General features: G+C 39.6%; 1 protein-coding gene and 1 long non-coding RNA gene across 4 annotated transcripts in view; one reads left to right on the top strand and one right to left on the bottom strand.

The window, feature by feature from the left end:
* The first annotated feature begins 25 nt into the window (after positions 1–25).
* On the top strand, positions 26–15,330 carry DHFR (dihydrofolate reductase). Of its 3 annotated transcripts, XM_027545711.1 has the most exons (6): positions 27–233; positions 578–627; positions 3,449–3,554; positions 6,836–6,962; positions 9,499–9,614; positions 14,057–15,330. In XM_027545711.1, the coding sequence occupies exons 1-6, from the start codon at positions 148–150 to the stop codon at positions 14,133–14,135; spliced, it is 564 nt and encodes a 187-aa protein (XP_027401512.1). In that variant the 5' UTR covers positions 27–147; the 3' UTR covers positions 14,136–15,330. The 3 variants fall into 3 exon arrangements, with proteins under 3 accessions (XP_027401514.1, XP_027401512.1, XP_027401513.1); XM_027545713.1 differs by lacking the exon at positions 578–627 and having other exon boundaries at positions 26–233; positions 14,057–15,317; XM_027545712.1 differs by lacking the exon at positions 9,499–9,614 and having other exon boundaries at positions 94–233; positions 14,057–14,158.
* LOC113895051 overlaps positions 14,560–17,393 on the bottom strand; it is a 40,383-nt gene continuing 37,549 nt past the window's right edge. The window contains exon 3 of the long non-coding RNA XR_003511746.1: positions 14,560–17,235. This is a non-coding gene — a long non-coding RNA (uncharacterized LOC113895051). The remainder of the gene's footprint in view (positions 17,236–17,393) is intronic.

A 17,393-nucleotide genomic window follows, 5' to 3' on the forward strand; every position in this document is an offset into this window, starting at 1 on the left:
GCCGGGGCGGGAGGCGGGGCGGGGGCGCGGTCTCGCCTACACAAATAGGGCTGGAGGGGCGGGGCGCCCAAGATTTCGCGCCAAGCTGCCGGACCGTGCCGGGGTCGGGGTCCACAGCTAGCTAGAAAGTGTTTTCCTGCCGCTGTCATGGTTCGTCCACTAAACTGCATCGTTGCTGTGTCCCAGAACATGGGTATCGGCAAGAACGGAAACCTGCCCTGGCCACCGCTCAGGTATCTGCTGAGTCCGGGGCGGGGGGTGGGGGGTGGGGTGTCGAGAATGGAAGCTGGCGCCAACCGCCCTTGATTGGGATACCTGGGCCGCGTCGGCCGACGCTGGGAGAAGGAGGGGTCGGTCTCGTGACCTGAGCTGGCAAGAGCTAGGCTTGGGCTTCATTCTGCGTCCGGAGCCTGGCGGCAGGTTATTGATTTACGTCCTGCTCTAGCTGCCCGGCTCCTACCCTGCCCTGGAAGTACCCTCCCCCCCCCGCAACCAGCGCCCCGTTTGTCGCGGGGCTTTAGAGCTTAAGCCCACGGGATCACATTCTGAGGAACTGCGTGTTTCTCTTAACTTGTAGGAATGAATTCCAGTATTTCCAGAGAATGACTACAGTCTCTTCAGTAGAAGGTAATGTGGCATTTTTAAGTGCTTCAAGTTTGCGAAAGGTCTTGCCTGAGGAAGCTTGCTGCTAAGTCACTTCAGTCGTGTCCGACTCTGTGTGACCCCATAGACGTTAGCCCACCAGGCTCTCCTGCCCCTGGGATTCTCCAGGCAAGAACACTGGAGTGGGTTGCCATTTCCTTCTTCAATGCATGAAAGTGAAAAAGTGAAATCGAAGTCGCTCAGTCGTGTCCGACTCTTAGCGACCCCATGGACTGCAGCCCACCAGGCTCCTCCATCCATGGGATTTTCCAGGCAGCAGTACTGGAGTGGGGTGCCAAAGCTTACCAGTGCAAATTTTACTTAAGTGAAAAGTTGCTCATGTTAGTCTTGGACCTTTTGTCTTAACATCAATGTGTATACAGTTCCCAAGACTCATTAAACATTCCTTAAAAAAAAAGTTTATTTGAAATTTTATGTGGGCGCGTTGCTGCTGCTGCTGCTAAGTCGCTTCAGTCGTGTCCGACTCTGTGCGACCCCATAGACGGCAGCCCACCAGGCTCCCCCGTCCCTGGGATTCTCCAGGCAAGAACACTGGAATGGGTTGCCATTTCCTTCTCCAGTGCATGAAAGTGAAAAGTGAAAGTGAAGTCGCTCAGTCGTGTCCGACTCTTCGAGACCCCATGGACTGCAGCCCACCAGGCTCCGTACAATTCAGGTATTGGGCAAAATTGGAAGCTAGGTAAAGGCTTCTTTGGAGGTCAGAGCCCGCAAAGGAGAACGAAAGCGGCTTTTGAAATCGCTGCTGCTGTAAGATGATAATGTCTGAATGGCAATGGAGAGGACAAAGGGCAAAAAACCGTTACAAGATGCTCAATTTGGAGATCCGAAAGTTGAAGGTGGTGCGGTAAGGCAAGGATGAACTCTCATTTCCAGTTTGATAGTCTGAGTGACATGGGAAATAGTGAGCAGCTCTAATGATGACAATTTTGAAGTGCTTGTAGGATATTCCAGACAACTTAAGGTCAGGGAACGAGGTGAATTGAACCACTGGCAAGAAGAGGATAACCAGGGAAAAGAATATGGGCATGAGGGATAGGACCATTTAAAGCCTAAGAAGAGTGTATCTTTGTTCCTTGGAGGAGCAGAAGCAGAGTAAACAGGGGAACCATAAATCGGAAAGGAGCAGATGCAGCATAACTGTAATGGCAGGGATAAAAGGTCCTTGGATTTGGCCCTTGAATCACTGGTCGAGACAAGATGGCAAGAGCTCTAAGGCAAAGGATTGACATTAACGCTCTCAAAATCCTAAGTATGGCCTGCTAATAAGAAGAGCATCCTCTGCCTGTTTGCTTGTTTTCAGTAAATATAGTATTTCTTGGATGAAAGGGTACCAAAGATGTCTTGGCTGTCTCCCTACGTCCTTCATTCATCATTTCTACCTTAGTTGTTAGGTCAGATCTGTGCCATTTTCCTCATCAGAATTCCTCACCTGTTAGCTTCATTAATAGTTGATAATCTCCTTATTGAACACATAAAGTTCTGTCCTTGCAAATATAGTGAATATTGTATAAGGATTCTCTGAATTATGGGGGGGGGAGGGGGATTGTTTATTCTTGAAGGAAAATAAAATTTTTTGCAGTTTGTAAATTTTATGTTTTTGTTTTGAAAAAATCAAACTAATGATGATTCTTTAAGAAAACAGATACATGCGCTCCTTTGATAGTCTCTCAGAACATGTCAAGAATCATAGAAATGTATATGTTCCTTTGATCCAGATAGCCAACTCCCAAGGTTTTTCCCTCCTAAGTAATTAAACAAATTGGAAGCTACATATGTAACGTTTTTATAGAAGCAGTATAGTTGAAAGAGAAGCTTAGAGGCACAATTGATAATGTTTTTTAAGCTCATTGCTTGGAATATTAAGCAGCTATCTTTAAGAAAAATTACTGTAATTTAAATATATAAAGTATGCAAATATAAATAATGTATATATGTGAAAGTTGCTCAATCATGTCCAATTCTTTGTGACCCCATGGACTATACAGTCCATGGAATTCTCCAGGCCAGAATACTGGAGTGGGTACCATTCCCTTCTCCAGGGGATCTTCCCAACCCAGGGATCGAACCCAGGTCTGCCACATTGCATGTGGATTCTTTACTAGCTGAGCCACCAGAAGTGAAGTGAAGTGAAGTCACTCAGTCATGTCCGACTCTTTGCAACACCATGGACTGTAGCCTCCCAGGCTCCTCCATCCATAGGATTTTCCAGGCAAGAGTACTGGAGTGGGTTGCCATTTCCTTCTCCAGGGGATCTTCCCAACCCAGGGATCAAACCCAGGTCTCCCGCATTGTAGGCAGACGCTTCACCATCTGAGCCACCAGGGAAGCCCTTAAATACCCTTAACAACTTAATTACCCATAACAATAAATAAGTCTTAAATACCCATAACAACTCTACAAGTAGGAACCATTGTTATCTCCATTTTATAGGTAAGGAAAATAAAGCACAGGAAATAAATATGACTTGCTTAGTAGATGACAATACATTCAATTTTAGCACTTCATCCCAGTATCTTTGCTTTTAACTACTATAATATACATGGTTACAGTTGGTTAAAGCTATATATTGGTTATAAATTGGCTAAAGGCAAAGGGAATAATAGTTATTAGACTTAGATAATGGATGACATGATAAATTTTGGTAAAGCTGTTTTAAATTTTAATTTTTAAAGCAGATCCACTAGGTGTCACTATGACCGTCATATCTATGCATGTATGTATAAGTATATAAAAATATATATGTATGCTCTCAAAATATATTTATTCTTTCCATGTGATTTTAAAGGTAAACAGAATTTGGTGATTATGGGTAGGAAGACCTGGTTCTCCATTCCAGAGAAGAATCGACCTTTAAAGGACAGAATTAACATAGTTCTCAGTAGAGAACTCAAGTAAGTATTATAACAAATTCACGGCAAGAAAATCGTGTTCCATTTCTTATGGTAGAGGGTTAGTATATGACTGAAATAGTATGAATATTACTATGGATGAAACTACTTAATATCATAAAGGTGATTACAGAAAATGAAGTAGAAGTTATGTATGCCTCATGACAGTAACTTATTCTGTTACTCAAGGGATTGATTTCATCACTTGACAAGTTACATTAAATCTAACTATGGTAATAGATTTGCGAGTTTCCTTGAACCATTATTCAGTAAACTTAAATATGTTATATAATGTAACTTAAGAAACTCTAGTTTCACATAAAATCAAAATACATATGTTTTGGAACTTACCAAAATTAAGTGGTTATCCTTTCTCTGTACCTATCCCTAAATACTGTAAGTTTTCAAATAAGCTAAAAACTGTGCTGTGTTATTTCATCTTGTGCTCTGTTATTTCTAGTTTACCACAACACCCAAATAATATTTTGTACTTAGGCTCTTTACCCAAAGTCTGAAGGTTAAAAATTTCAAAGTTTTGAAATGGAAGCATTTCCCAGGGATTCTCAGGAGTGTCTTTTGTTGACCTGTGCAAGGAATTTTTCTGTTCACCAGTCTAACATTAGGTGACATAGATCTGGATGCCTGGAAATGCCCTGGGGACTCAGCAGGGTGAGGAGGGAGAGGTGGTTCAAGTAATAGCATTAAGGCTGTTCATCAAGTCAGCTCCAGTGCTTTGTCCGGCATCAAGGCTTCCATGGCATTTACTCTACAGGGGCTTTCCATTTTGTTTCTTTTTGTTACTGTTTACATTGGTCCTAGCTCACTAAGATAACTTCCTGAACCCCAAGGGATTTGGGGGGTGGGGGAGCACCTGAATTATACCTTAAGAGGAAGTTTGGAATTGGCATGGTAATTATTCTCTCTTAAACTAATAATCTAAGCAGAAAAAGAATGCAGTATCCTAGGGTACTGCTTGCTTAAGAACAAGGGTCATAATATTCCTTTCCCATGTGTATTATTAGCGTTCAACCAGAGCATCAGACCAGTAGCAGATAGATAGGTAAAAGACTTTTATTGCAAGGAATTATACCATTGTGGGGGCTGGCTGCTGCTGCTAAGTCGCTTCAGTCGTGTCCGACTCTGTGCGACCCCATAGACGGCAGACCATCAGGAAGGATAGGCAGGAACTCTAGAAGGGGCTGAAGCTGCTGCCCACTGGGGAAATTTCTTCAGGGAAGCCTCAGATCTGTTCTTAAGACCTTTCAACCCCTTGAATTAGGTCCACCCAGATTAAAGTCATCTAATTATCAGCTTTAATCACATCTACAAAATACCTTCATGGCAACACCTAGATTGCTGTCTAAATAACTGAGTACTGTAGCCTAGCCAAGTGAATATATCAAAGACCATGGGAAGGAAAAAAACACTGCACAACTATAGCCTAAGGGGATTCAGGCTTGTGTAGATTTTCTCCCAAATCCCTCCTAGTATGGTATAGGTTAAAAACATGAAAGAAAGTATACCAGAATATTTGCACTGATTGCCTTTGGGTAGGGGAATATGTCTTGCCATCTGCCCCAGTCTTCATGCTGGTCTCTCCTGATTGCTAGGATATTCTGATGATCTCTTTACTTGGTAGGTTCACTGATTGTATTGCCATTCCCAGAGACTCTTTAATAACATATTCTTGAATACTATTTAAGTTTATTTATGGCCAGCTTGAGCTAAAACGAACATAAAGAAATCTCAGTGGGGGAGATTTTCAGTTGGGGAAGAATATCTCCAATTTCTTCCTTATGACCCCCTGTGGTGTATATACTTGGATTTGGTTTTTTCTTATGTATTTATAAATAACATTTGTTGGTGTATTTCAGTTTTTTTTTATAAGGCAGAGAGAAAATTTTAAATCTTTATAACCAAGAGAAAATTTAAAATCTTTATTACCAAGCACACCAGGGAAATAAGGATTCCAGTTAGGGAAACATTTTATTTTTTATCCTTCCTTCTGCTTCCCTACTTGTGGTCAGTTCCACATATATCCTGAGCACCTGCTGTGTGCCAGGCACTGCTAGGTCCTAAATAACAGTGGGGAGATTCACACAGGTAAATATCTAATTCATGTAAGCTTTTAAGATAGGTTCAGTTTCTTACCACTACCACCCCCAGGGTAAAAAGAAACTGAATCCTCAAAGTAGCCCCAAAATTTGCTGCCAGATATTAGTCATTTTGGGTAAGTGTTTCCTTAATAAGGTATAGGAAAAAAATGCCTTTCCAAAGCTTTTTAGACAATCCAATTGTGGCTTTAAAAGAAATATTACACAGCCACATTTGGAAAACAGGCATTTTCTCAAAACATTAAACACAGAATCATCATATGCCCCAGCAATCCCACCCCTTGGTATATACCCAAGAGAAATGAAGGCATAATTACATAAGAACCTGTACACAGATATTCAAAGCAGCATCATTCATAGTAGCCAAAAAATGGAAACATCCCAAATGTCCATCAACTGATGAATGGATCAACAAAATGTGCTATATCCATGCTATGGAATATTATTCCACAATAAAAGGAATGAATTACTGATACACGCTACAACATAAATAAATTTGGAAAACTAGAGTTTAATATTACTTTACTGTTTTTCTTTTGAAATAAATACTATGTACAACAAAATGTACATTTTTGTCTTAAGTGTACATTTCCTACATTTTAACAAATGTATGCACCTATGCCTCTGATGCTGGGAAAGATTGAAGGCCAAAGAAGAGGGCAGCAGAGGATAAGATGGTTAGATAGCATTACTGACTCAATGGACATGAGTTTGAGCCAACGCCAGGAGATGGTGGAAGACAGGGAAGCACCGTGTGCTGCAGTCCATGAGGTCGCAGAGTCAGACATGACTTAGCAACTCAGCAACAACATTCACCTGTGTAACCCATATCAAAGATAGAGAACGTTCCTGTCACTCCCAGAAAGCTGCCTCGAGTCCCTTACTGGTGAATCTTTACCCCTTCCCTCCAGAAACAACTACCGTTCTGATCTTTCTAACACACATACCATGCGATATCACAGGTGGTTTTGGTTTTGATTCATTGTGGACTGTACATAAATAAGGGTTGAATTATTGGCCATGGGCCATACTGATGCTAAATGCTTTTTATTGAAAGGTCTTATGTTTATGATGATTTTTACTTTATTATTACTGCTTCCTAGTCAGATTATTTTACTAATATGAATGGTGTTTGTAAATATTATGTGTAATTCTTTCTGTTAACCTCAGGGAACCTCCAAAGGGAGCTCATTTTCTTGCCAAAAGTCTGGATGATGCCTTAGAACTTATTGAAGATCCAGAATTAACAAATAAAGTAGACGTGGTTTGGATAGTGGGAGGCAGTTCTGTTTATAAGGTAAGAAAAATTATCTGTGAATATAAAGAAATAGTCTACCCTCTTTCAGCTTCCCTGCCATCTGAACTTTGAAAAAATAAGCCATGAGCAAAGCGTGTTATTTCTATAAGTTAGACATACTGTCAGTTTGAATTACTCATTTTTCAACACTATCAGACAAACTAAATGAAACTTTTAAAATAAGTTTTTAGGTCTATACCAATTTATTTTCAATTCAAAATAGTTGATGTTTCCAATTTTAAAAACATTCTAAACCCTTCCTGAGAATTGTATTTGCACTGCATTGTTTACTTTTCCGTATGTGCCCTGCATACACTGAGTTATCATCTGTTTTTCAGGATAAATATGTTCCTTACCGAGGAAAGGCTATGGCTGTCCATTGATATACAGTGACTAGATGGATATGAGCTAATTAAAAACAGAAGACTCCCTCAGCAGTTTTCGTTTAAAATGAGGATAAGGAGAAAGTGTTACATGATTTCATATCATAAAGGAAGACAGTATGTAAAATAGAAAATAATTCCTTTTGCTTGATACCAGAAGACCTCCAGCTTTAGAAAATGCTGAGGTTAATACATAGAATTTTATAACATTGATGAAAGATGAACATTTATGGGGAGGAAAAAAAGTCAGCCCCTCTTCTTTGGTGGCTTGTGGTAATACACGAACACTGAAATTATTTTAGAAAGAAGAGGTATATATAATATATATATATTATAAAAATTCTTGGTTTTTGTGTTCCTCTTTCTACAACCTTTATTTCTTCCATTTGTAATAGGCGGAAAATGGACATTTTTCGTTGGTCTTTTTGGCCAAGTATGAATTTTTTAAGAAAATAAATCCTGTCTTTTCCTCAGTGTCTATCATATTTTGAATGATTCAATACTGCAGTCACTTGAAAATGTATTGTAAATGATGCTGCTGCTGCTGCTGCTAAGTCGCTTCAGTCGTGTCCGACTCTGTGCGACCCCAGAGACGGCAGCCCACCAGGCTCCCCCGTCCCTGGGATTCTCCAGGCAAGAACACTGGAGTGGGTTGCCACTTCCTTCTCCAATGCATGAAAGTGAAAATGAAGTCGCTCAGTCATATCCGACTCTAGCGACCCCATGGACTGCAGCCCACTAGGCTCCTCTGCCCATGGGATTTTCTAGGCAAAAGTACTGGAGTGGGATGCCATTGCCTTCTCCGATTCTAAACGATATAAGTACTTAAATACATTTATACAATTTGATATATCTAAACGCATATAAATAAAGAAGTAGAATCCCTAGGTAGATAATTCACTAGGGATTACTTCACATCATAATGACTTGTAGAACATTCAAATCTACCAGCCTGTTTTTGTAAACAGAGTTTTATTAGAACATAGCCATGCCTATTGGTTTATTAATGTTTATGACTGCTTTTGCTACAAAGGTATGAAACTGTATGGCCCACAAAGCCTAAAATATTTACCATCTGACTCTGTACAGAAACAGTGGACCAAATTTCATTAACTATTACTTGTTTTCCAAAATTTAAGCTTTTTATTTTGTATTGGGTATAGCCAATTAACAACGTTGTGGTAGTTTCAGGTAAGCAGTGAAGGGACTCAGTCATACATACACTTGTACAAATATCATTAACTTTGATATAGATCTTCAAATGCTACCGTGATTAGTCCCTTCAATTTTTCTAATTTTTGGTACAGTAAGAATTGATTTGGTTGGGGCAAGAAAAAAACTGATTTAATGGAAGCCATGGTATTGAAAATAAAAAGTAAATTTGTTCTATGACCTTTATGTGGAATCTTAAGGAGCACAGACACTTGAATTTATATGTATATGGTTTTGTGGGTTGTTTTTTTTTTTTACCTCTGTAAGCTATTTCACAATCAAGAGTTATTGCTTTATTAGAGCTGCGATTGGGACTGACTCCTGACTTTGTATTCGAATTTTAAGATATTTGTTCTAGGGAAGTTTTTTCTGTAGAAACTAGCAACAGTGTTATAGGCAGTGGCACTGTCTCTATAAGACCAAATGCAATCATTGGCAACAACAGACAGAATGTGTTACCTACTAGCATTGTGACTATCTGCTGAGAAATTGAAGCATTATTAAATTTTATGTAAAGGTACTAAGTATGCCCTTGGGATTTTCATTAGTCAAAGTTTCATGAAATTACTATCTTATTCATATATACATACATACACACATACATATATATATATATATGTAAGTTTTTTCCATGGAGGGAAAGTAAATAATTTGGGGGTTTTAATTCTTAAACAACAACCTAAGATAAAAGACAAATTGAATGCTTAGATGCAAAAAGAGTTGATGCAAGCAAACTAGAGCCCAGAGTATATTTGAATTCACCTTTGTAACTATTGATAAATGATTAGGACCATTCTCAGCTAAGTCATACTTTTGCAGGGACCCAAAGTGAAGAATAGGATAATTATAGCATACTTTGGAGGTAATTAAAAATATTAGAGTTTCTATAGCTTTAGACACAGATAAATAAGGAAATTAATGCCTTTTGTTCTATTTCAAAGGAAGCCATGAACAAGCCAGGCCATGTTAGACTATTTGTGACAAGGATCATGCAAGAATTTGAAAGTGATGCGTTTTTCCCAGAAATTGATTTTGAAAAATATAAACTTCTTCCAGAGTAAGTAAAATGTTATCAATTAGTCTGAAGCACCTTTGGCTTTCCTGCTTAAGAACTATAAAAAAGAGAATGTGTCTTCAGATAGAATTCAAGGTAGTAATGTGTTTTATAGACATAAACTATAGGAATTTGGGGTATCTGCTTTAACACACTTGGGAAGATTCAGGTTTTAATGATTTTGCTGAAATCTAGAGAGTCGGCCTTAGTTCGTTCGGTGAGATCTCTACTTATTCAGGATCAAACCTCTGCCTTAGGGGATACAGTGCTAACCTAGACAGGTGATGTTACTATCACTATGCTCCAGATCACATTTTTCATAACAGAGGAGGAGGAGGGTGAGTAACAGATAAGCATCCAAAGAGTTGCTGTGTGGTGAATTGAAATACTGCAATGTGGTAGATTCTGTGTATTCTGAGAAGTCCTTTCTGAACGATGACGCCTACACTGAGAGCTGAACAGCAAGAAGCCAGCCACACAAAGACCTGAGAAGATCATTCCAGAAACCAGAAGTAGCTAGTGCAAGAGACCTGAGGGCAGAAACAAGCCTGGCATGTTCCCTGAACCTGAAAGCCACTGTGGACATTGTGAGTGAGGAGGGGACCGAAAGGGATCAGACCAAGGGCGAGGTTAGAGGGTTCTGAATAGAGAATGATACTGTTCTTCTGGAGAAGGGGTAGGCTACCCACTCCAGTATTCTTGGGCTTCTCTTGTGGCTCAGCTCGTAAAGAGTCCGCCTGCAATGGGGGAGACCTGGGTTTGATCCCTGGGTTGGGAAGATCCCCTCGAGAAGGGAATGGTACTCACTCCAGTATTCTGGCCTGCAGAATTCCATGGACTGTATAGTCCATGGGGTGGCAAAGAGTCAGACACTGCGCAGCTTTCACTTTGATTTAACTGTTCTGTTACGGGAAGTGGGCAAGAGGGACAGGAGTGAAGGAGGGAAGCCGGTTACAGTAGTCCAGGTGAAAGATGAAGGAACTTAGTTAGCAGTGGTGGAGGTGGAAGAAGAGGTTACATTTGGTTTACTCTGTACTTGCGCTTTTAGCATGAAACTGATTGTGAAACATTTTAGTTTAAAGGCACTTTTCAGCTGTTGGCTATGGAGAGTAGAAGATTAATTATACCAACACTTTTAGACTAGCTCTTAACACATTCTTTCAGACATTCTCAGTTGAAAACAGTCTTTCTTTGAGTCCAAGTTTGATTTTGGAAATTCCTCCTAAAAGCAACATTCAGAGCAAAGTCTGTATAAATGGATGATGAGGGCCAGTCTCAATTAAGTCATACTTTTGCAGGGTAAAATATATTATATATATTTACTATAAAGCTTTAGAGTAAAGTATATTACTTTCTAGAGTTGGGGCTTCCCTGGTAACTTAGCTGGTGAAGAATCTGCCTGCAATGCAGGAGACACAGTGTAATTCCTGGGTTGGGAAAATCCGCTGGAGAAGGGATAGGCCTACCTACTCCAGTATTCTTGCCTGGAGAATTCCATGGACAGAGGAACCTGGCAGGCTACAGTCCATGGGGTTGCATTGTTGGACATGACTGAGCCACTTGCATTTTCTTTTAGAGTAATATAGGTAATGGTCTTGAATCAAATGAAGGGTGTAACTGATTTTCTTGGGCTCTTAACTAGCTCTAAAAAAATCTGGAAACTCTAAGAACTCTAAAAATTTCCTAAACAACCAAAGTACAGCCTTTTGCTTATGTGGTCTTCAAAGGTGACTGCTTAGAAAAATCACATTATTGATTTCAATCATATATATACACGTGGGGCTTCCCTGGTGGCTCAGTCAGTAAAGAATCTGCCTGCAGCACAGGAGATCAGGTTTGATCCCTGGGTTGGCAAGATTCCCTGGAGAAGGAAATGGCTATCCACTCCAGTATTCTTGCCTGAGAAATCCCAGGGTAGAGGAGCCTAGCAGGCTACAGTTCGTGGAGTCACAAAGAGTTGGATACAACTAATGACTAAACCACCACCGTATATACAGTTTTTAAAAATTGTCTGTGTTTTGTTGTCCCAGCTTATTTTCTCCTGTGCTGCTTAGATCTGATTCTCACCTTCTGTGGATACTCATCTCTGCTGTCCCTCTTTTTTACCTTTCTTTTTTTGCTACTAACAAGAAGAATAAATTACTGTGTGAATCAGCGTCATATTAAATACCTTTAAAATACCTTTCTAAACCCTATTGCTCTGAATCAGACATCTTACAAAGCTGTGACCCTTTAGAATCCTTTATAATTTAAATACAGGACTGGCTTTTTGACTCTTAGGAAAAAAAATATGAACATCTTTACTGAGAAATGATTCACACATCTCAACATTCATCCATTCGAAATATAAAATTCAATGGGTTTTAGTATATTCAGAGTTTTGTGGCTATCACCACAATCTCAAGTTCAGAACATTTTCACCACCCCCCTAAAAAATCCCTGTACACATTAGCAGCTGCTCTTTATTCCCCTCCCATCTTGGCTCTAGGGAACACTAATCTATTTTCTACCTCTATAGATATGCCTATTCTGGATATTTCATATTAACAGAATCATATAAAATGAAGTCTTTCACTTAGTATTCTGTTTGTAAGGTCATCCATGTTGTGACTGGTTTGATCACCTTGCTGTCCAAGTCTTCTCCAGGACCACAGTTTGAAAGCCTCAATTCTTCAGCACTCTGCCTTCTTTATGATCCAGTTCTCACAACCATTCGTGTTTACTGGAGAGACCATGCTGCTGCTGCTGCTGCTGCTGCTGCTGCTGCTGCTGCTGCTAAGTCACTTCAGTCGTGTCCGACTCTGTGCGACCCCACAGACAGCAGCCCACCAGGCTCCGCTGTCCCTGGGATTCTCCAGGCAAGAACACTGGAGTGGGTTGCCATTTCCTTCTCCAATGCATGAAAGGGAAAAGTGAAAGTGAAGTCGCTCAGTCATGTCTGATTCCTAGCGACCCCATGGACTACAGCCCACCAGGCTCCTCCTTCCATGGGATTTTCCAGGCAAGAGTACTGGAGTGGGGTGCCATTGCCTTCTCCGGGAGAGACCATAGCCTTGACTATACAGACCTTTGTTGGCAAAGTGATGTCTTTGCTTTTTAACACACTGTCTAGGTTTGTCATAGCTTTCCTGCCAAGAAGCAATCGTCTTTAATTTCATTGTTGCAGTCACCATCCACAATGATTTTAGAGCCCAGAAAGGGGAAATCTATTACAGCTTCCACCTCTTCCCCTTCTGTTTTCCATGATGTAATAGGACCAGATGCCATGATCTTAGTTTTTTAATATTGAGTTTTTAGCTGGCTTTTTCACTCTCCTTCTTTACCCTCATCAATACAATACAGTATTGTAAACTATAGGCACAGTGTCACACAGAACATCTCCAGGACTGACTGATCCTGCTGAAATTGTATATACCCTTTGAACAGCTACTCCCTGTTTCCTCCTTCCCCCAACCCCTGTGAACCACCCTTGTACTCTCTTGCTTCCATGAATTTGACCATTGTAGACTTCTCATGTGAGAAGAATCATGCAATACTGTCCTTCCGCGACTGACTTATTCCACTTAGCATATTGTCCTCCAAGTTCATCCATGTTGTTACAGATGGCAGGATATCCTTTTCTTTTGAACGTTGAATGATAGTCTATTTTATGTATACATATTTTCTTTATATATTCATTTGTCGCTATAGTTTCCATATCTCGGCTGTAGTGAACATGGAAGTGCAATTATCTCTTCAAGAGCCTTACTGGACTTCACTTGCTAAGTGACTTCACTTACCAGAAAAATGAGAGAGAGTGTTGGCAAGGATGTGGAGAAATTAGGACTCTTGCACACTACTGATAGAAATGTAAAATGGTGCAGCCACTGTGAAAAACAGTATATGGCTCCTCAGAATACTAAAAGTAGAACTACCATATGATCCAGCAATCCCACTTCTAAGTATATACCCAAAGGAGGGCCTGGGTTTTGACTTAGAAGCTGGTGGGAACACCAACCTAAGTGAGTGTTAGGGCACAGAAAAAATAAACAGTGATTCTAGTAAAGGATTTGCAATAAGCCACACAGTGGGGAATTAGAGCGGTGTTGTGTCTACTAATTAAACAGAAATCAAGAATTACCATACATCACATATAACTTCAGTTCCACTCTGACAGTTAAAGGTTGAATTTTATTTTCCCTTTGCTCACACAAGAAATTTGATACCAAGTTTAAGACTTAGAAAACGTCCTTAAGAAATTTCATATTAGCTGGATAATACAGTGGAAAGATAAAGACAAACTGCTAACAGTGGTTAGTTTGGGGGAGAAGAATTCGGAGTAAGAAGGAAAGGAAGAATTAAACGTTTCATTTTCTAGCGTTCTACAGAGTTTGAAGTTTTGCTTACTATTTGCATGTGTGATGTATTTGCATAATATTTAATTATACATCTTTTTTTTTTTACAGATATCCAGGTGTTCCTTTGGATGTCCAAGAGGAAAAAGGCATTAAGTACAAATTTGAAGTATATGAAAAGAACAATTAATGTGAAAATGTTTTCCGATTTTACAATGTTGTATTAGTTTCTGCTGTAGAACAAAGTGAATAAGCTATACATATACATATATCCCCTGTTTTTTGGTTTTCCTTACCTTAGATCACCACAGACCATTGAGTAGAGTTCCCTGTGCTATACAGTAGGTTCTCATGAGTTATCTGTTTTTATATAGTTGTATATTCCCCATTAATCTTAGCTAGACTATATCAGATACCATTTGTAAAACATGTCTTGCTATAACTGTCTGAATTCCCATTAAGGGGCAGGAATAGGTTACCAGCACCACCTAGGGTAGAATATATCTATCAAGATAACCCAAAGTGGGAGAGTCCCCTGGTGGCAAGAAACCAGAGCCTGTAGAGCTAGGGGGTAAGTTCAAAGGTCAGAAATGGACAATAAACAGAAAAACTAGCATTCCGTTATTAAATTAGATCAAAAGAGGGACTAAGAATTACTCCATATAGATCACACTACTGAAAAAAATTCTGTTCACACAGACCATTCCACAGGGATAGTGATGAACAGGTACAAGACTACCTTTTGATGGTTAAGAAAACGTCTGAGACCTTTAAAAACTTTGTTTCTGACCTTCAGTGAGATTTCACAGGATGTTACAATGATAGAACAAGAATTGGCTGCTCTTTACAAGAAAGGATAATCTAAAATCACACATAATGGCTAGAATTTTAAAAGGTAATAAATTGAGAATGAATATTGCTAGAAACCAAAATTGGTAAGTTAGAAACTAAACATCACAGAATTAAAAAATAAACCATGTTTTACCCATCTTATTAGCAAAGATTTAGATTACTAATATAAAAAAATAGCATTTTCTGCCTTATAAATTGGTACAAACTTTTTAGCATGTAAGTTAGCAGTATCAATTAAAATTCAAAATATTCTGGGTTTGGACCCAGAACTTCCACTTCTAAAATTTATTCCTGAACAAAGAGATGGGTCCAAGAATATTTGTTGCAAAATTTTGTTTTAAACTTGGAAAGAACCCAAATGTTGATTAATAAAGAACTATTTAATATGTCTATAAAATGTAACATCTGCACCAGTAAAAAAAGGATGACTGAAAAATACGAAAAACTGCTAAGAAGCAACTTATGTATCAACTCAAAAGTGTTTAATAAATGTTAATGTGTGGGGGAAAGCATGCAGCAAGCTATTGACAGTACCAGTTTGGAGTGTTATTTTCTGCATTAGGTATGTCTGTTGTGATTAGACTTTCTGAAGTATTATGTGCTTATTTTTATTACAAAAATGACTTAATAAATAGAGCCCTTTATGTTTAGCAGTAAAATTAGGATACAGGCCATCAGAAGTAAAAAGAAATGTCCTAAAATCTTCCTAGAGGGAAAAGACAGATCACACAGAAAAGTAGGAACCAATACTGAGGAAGACTTACAAACCACACGAAAACAGTGGTACTCTCTGCAAGGAACATAACCAGAAAACTATTAGTGTCCAGAGTTTATAGGTCTTAGATACTGACACGAAAAAGAAGGAAGCCAATTAGAGAAGAGGAAACTCAAATGACCAAAATGTCCCTGCCTAATTGGAGAAATGCAAATTAAAGCTACAGCAGGGTACCATCCACACACATCAGATGTGGCGTTCTCAGTAATACCAATTTATTTGATAGATGATACCAGAAAGCATCAGTTGGTACGTGGAAAAGTCAAACTGGGAAGGTAAGAAGGCCAGTTCAAGGTCAGTGAGCAAGTTCCCATTGGGTTACAAACTCAGTACTGCTGAAATATCTGGGAAATGGAGGGGAGGAAAGCTGGAGTATTTATCCCCCACCCATTGATGGGGGCTACTCCCAGGGTTGTCACCCCCCAACCTATGTGTGACTGAACACACCAATGACTAGACAGAGCCCCAGGTGTTTGCAGTAAGAGGCTGCTGACACACTCAGTTCAGTCGCTCATTCGTGTCCAATTCTTTGTGACCCCATGGACTGCAGCACTCCAGGCCTCCCTGTCCATCACCAACTCCCAGAGTTTACTTAAACTCATGTCCATTGCGTCAGTGATGCCATCCAACCATCTCATCCTCTGTTGTCCCCTTCTCCCGCCTTCAATCTTTCCCAGCATCAGGGTCTTTTCCAGTGAGTCAGTTCTTCACATCAGGTGGCCAAAATATGACATGCTCAGGACCAGCAAATGTAAACACTTAAAACAATTCCATGTTTATGATTATGTACAATTTCATACTTCTTTATATAGTAAAAAGTATAAAGACACAGATAGTTTAAAGTATTTTACAATTTTAAAATACATAGAAGCATAAAGACCAATTACAGGTTCAGGAGAGGAATGATGGTAATTCAGACTAGAGAATCAGGTGCAGTTAAAAATTTGATTCAGGGTAGATTAAAAAGTTGGAGGTAACAGGATTTTCTGGTGGCATTGGATTTTGGCTGTGGACCTACTGAATTTGAAATACCTGTAAGGAAGGCAAAAGGGAATGAAAGAAAAACTGAAATAATAGAACCATGCTGTTAAAATTCTAAATTATTTTTAACTGATAAATCTGTGCTAAGTCACTTCTATCGTATATTCAATCTTACAATAAATTCTATGTGGCATCCACATTTGAGGCTGATTTGGCATTTCATTATATTAACCACATTGCTATAAATGACATTCCCAATCAATAGATTAAAGCAAACGTGTGCCCTTCCCCTCCAGTACATTAAAAGTGAAGTAATGCTGTTCACTCACCATGTTGATTGAGAATTCACTGCTTTAGCAGATGAAACCCTAATCACAATGACTTAACACATGGAAGTTTATTGCGCAGATGAAGTCCAACACAGGTGTTTCCGGTCAGCAGGTAGCTCTCCAGGTGGTGATAAAGGGAGCCAGGTTCATTCCACCTTGCGGTGTCTGTCTTCGACTAGGCATTTCCAGGACTGTTGCCAAAAAGGAAAAAGCACGGAGGATCACTTGTGGGAGGTCTGGCCGCGAGGGCAGTCCGGGAACTGGTTACACGTGACTTTCTTCCACAATCCACTGACCAAAACTTTGTCAGATAACCGCATCCAACTGCAAGAAGCCTGGGAAATGTAGTCTAACTGTGGAGGACAGAAAAAAAAAAAAAAAAGATTGGGTGAGCAGTTAGCCAGAAAGGGACAGAGAAAGACACGGATTATAACTTGACTTACGCCCCCCGTTTTTCTATTTTTGAATCTTTGAATAGTTTGGAAATGCATCTTGCTTCAAAAATCATTTT

The sequence above is a fragment of the Bos indicus x Bos taurus genome, chromosome 7 (assembly GCF_003369695.1).
Source record: "Bos indicus x Bos taurus breed Angus x Brahman F1 hybrid chromosome 7, Bos_hybrid_MaternalHap_v2.0, whole genome shotgun sequence".
NCBI classification, from domain to species: domain Eukaryota; kingdom Metazoa; phylum Chordata; class Mammalia; order Artiodactyla; family Bovidae; genus Bos; species Bos indicus x Bos taurus.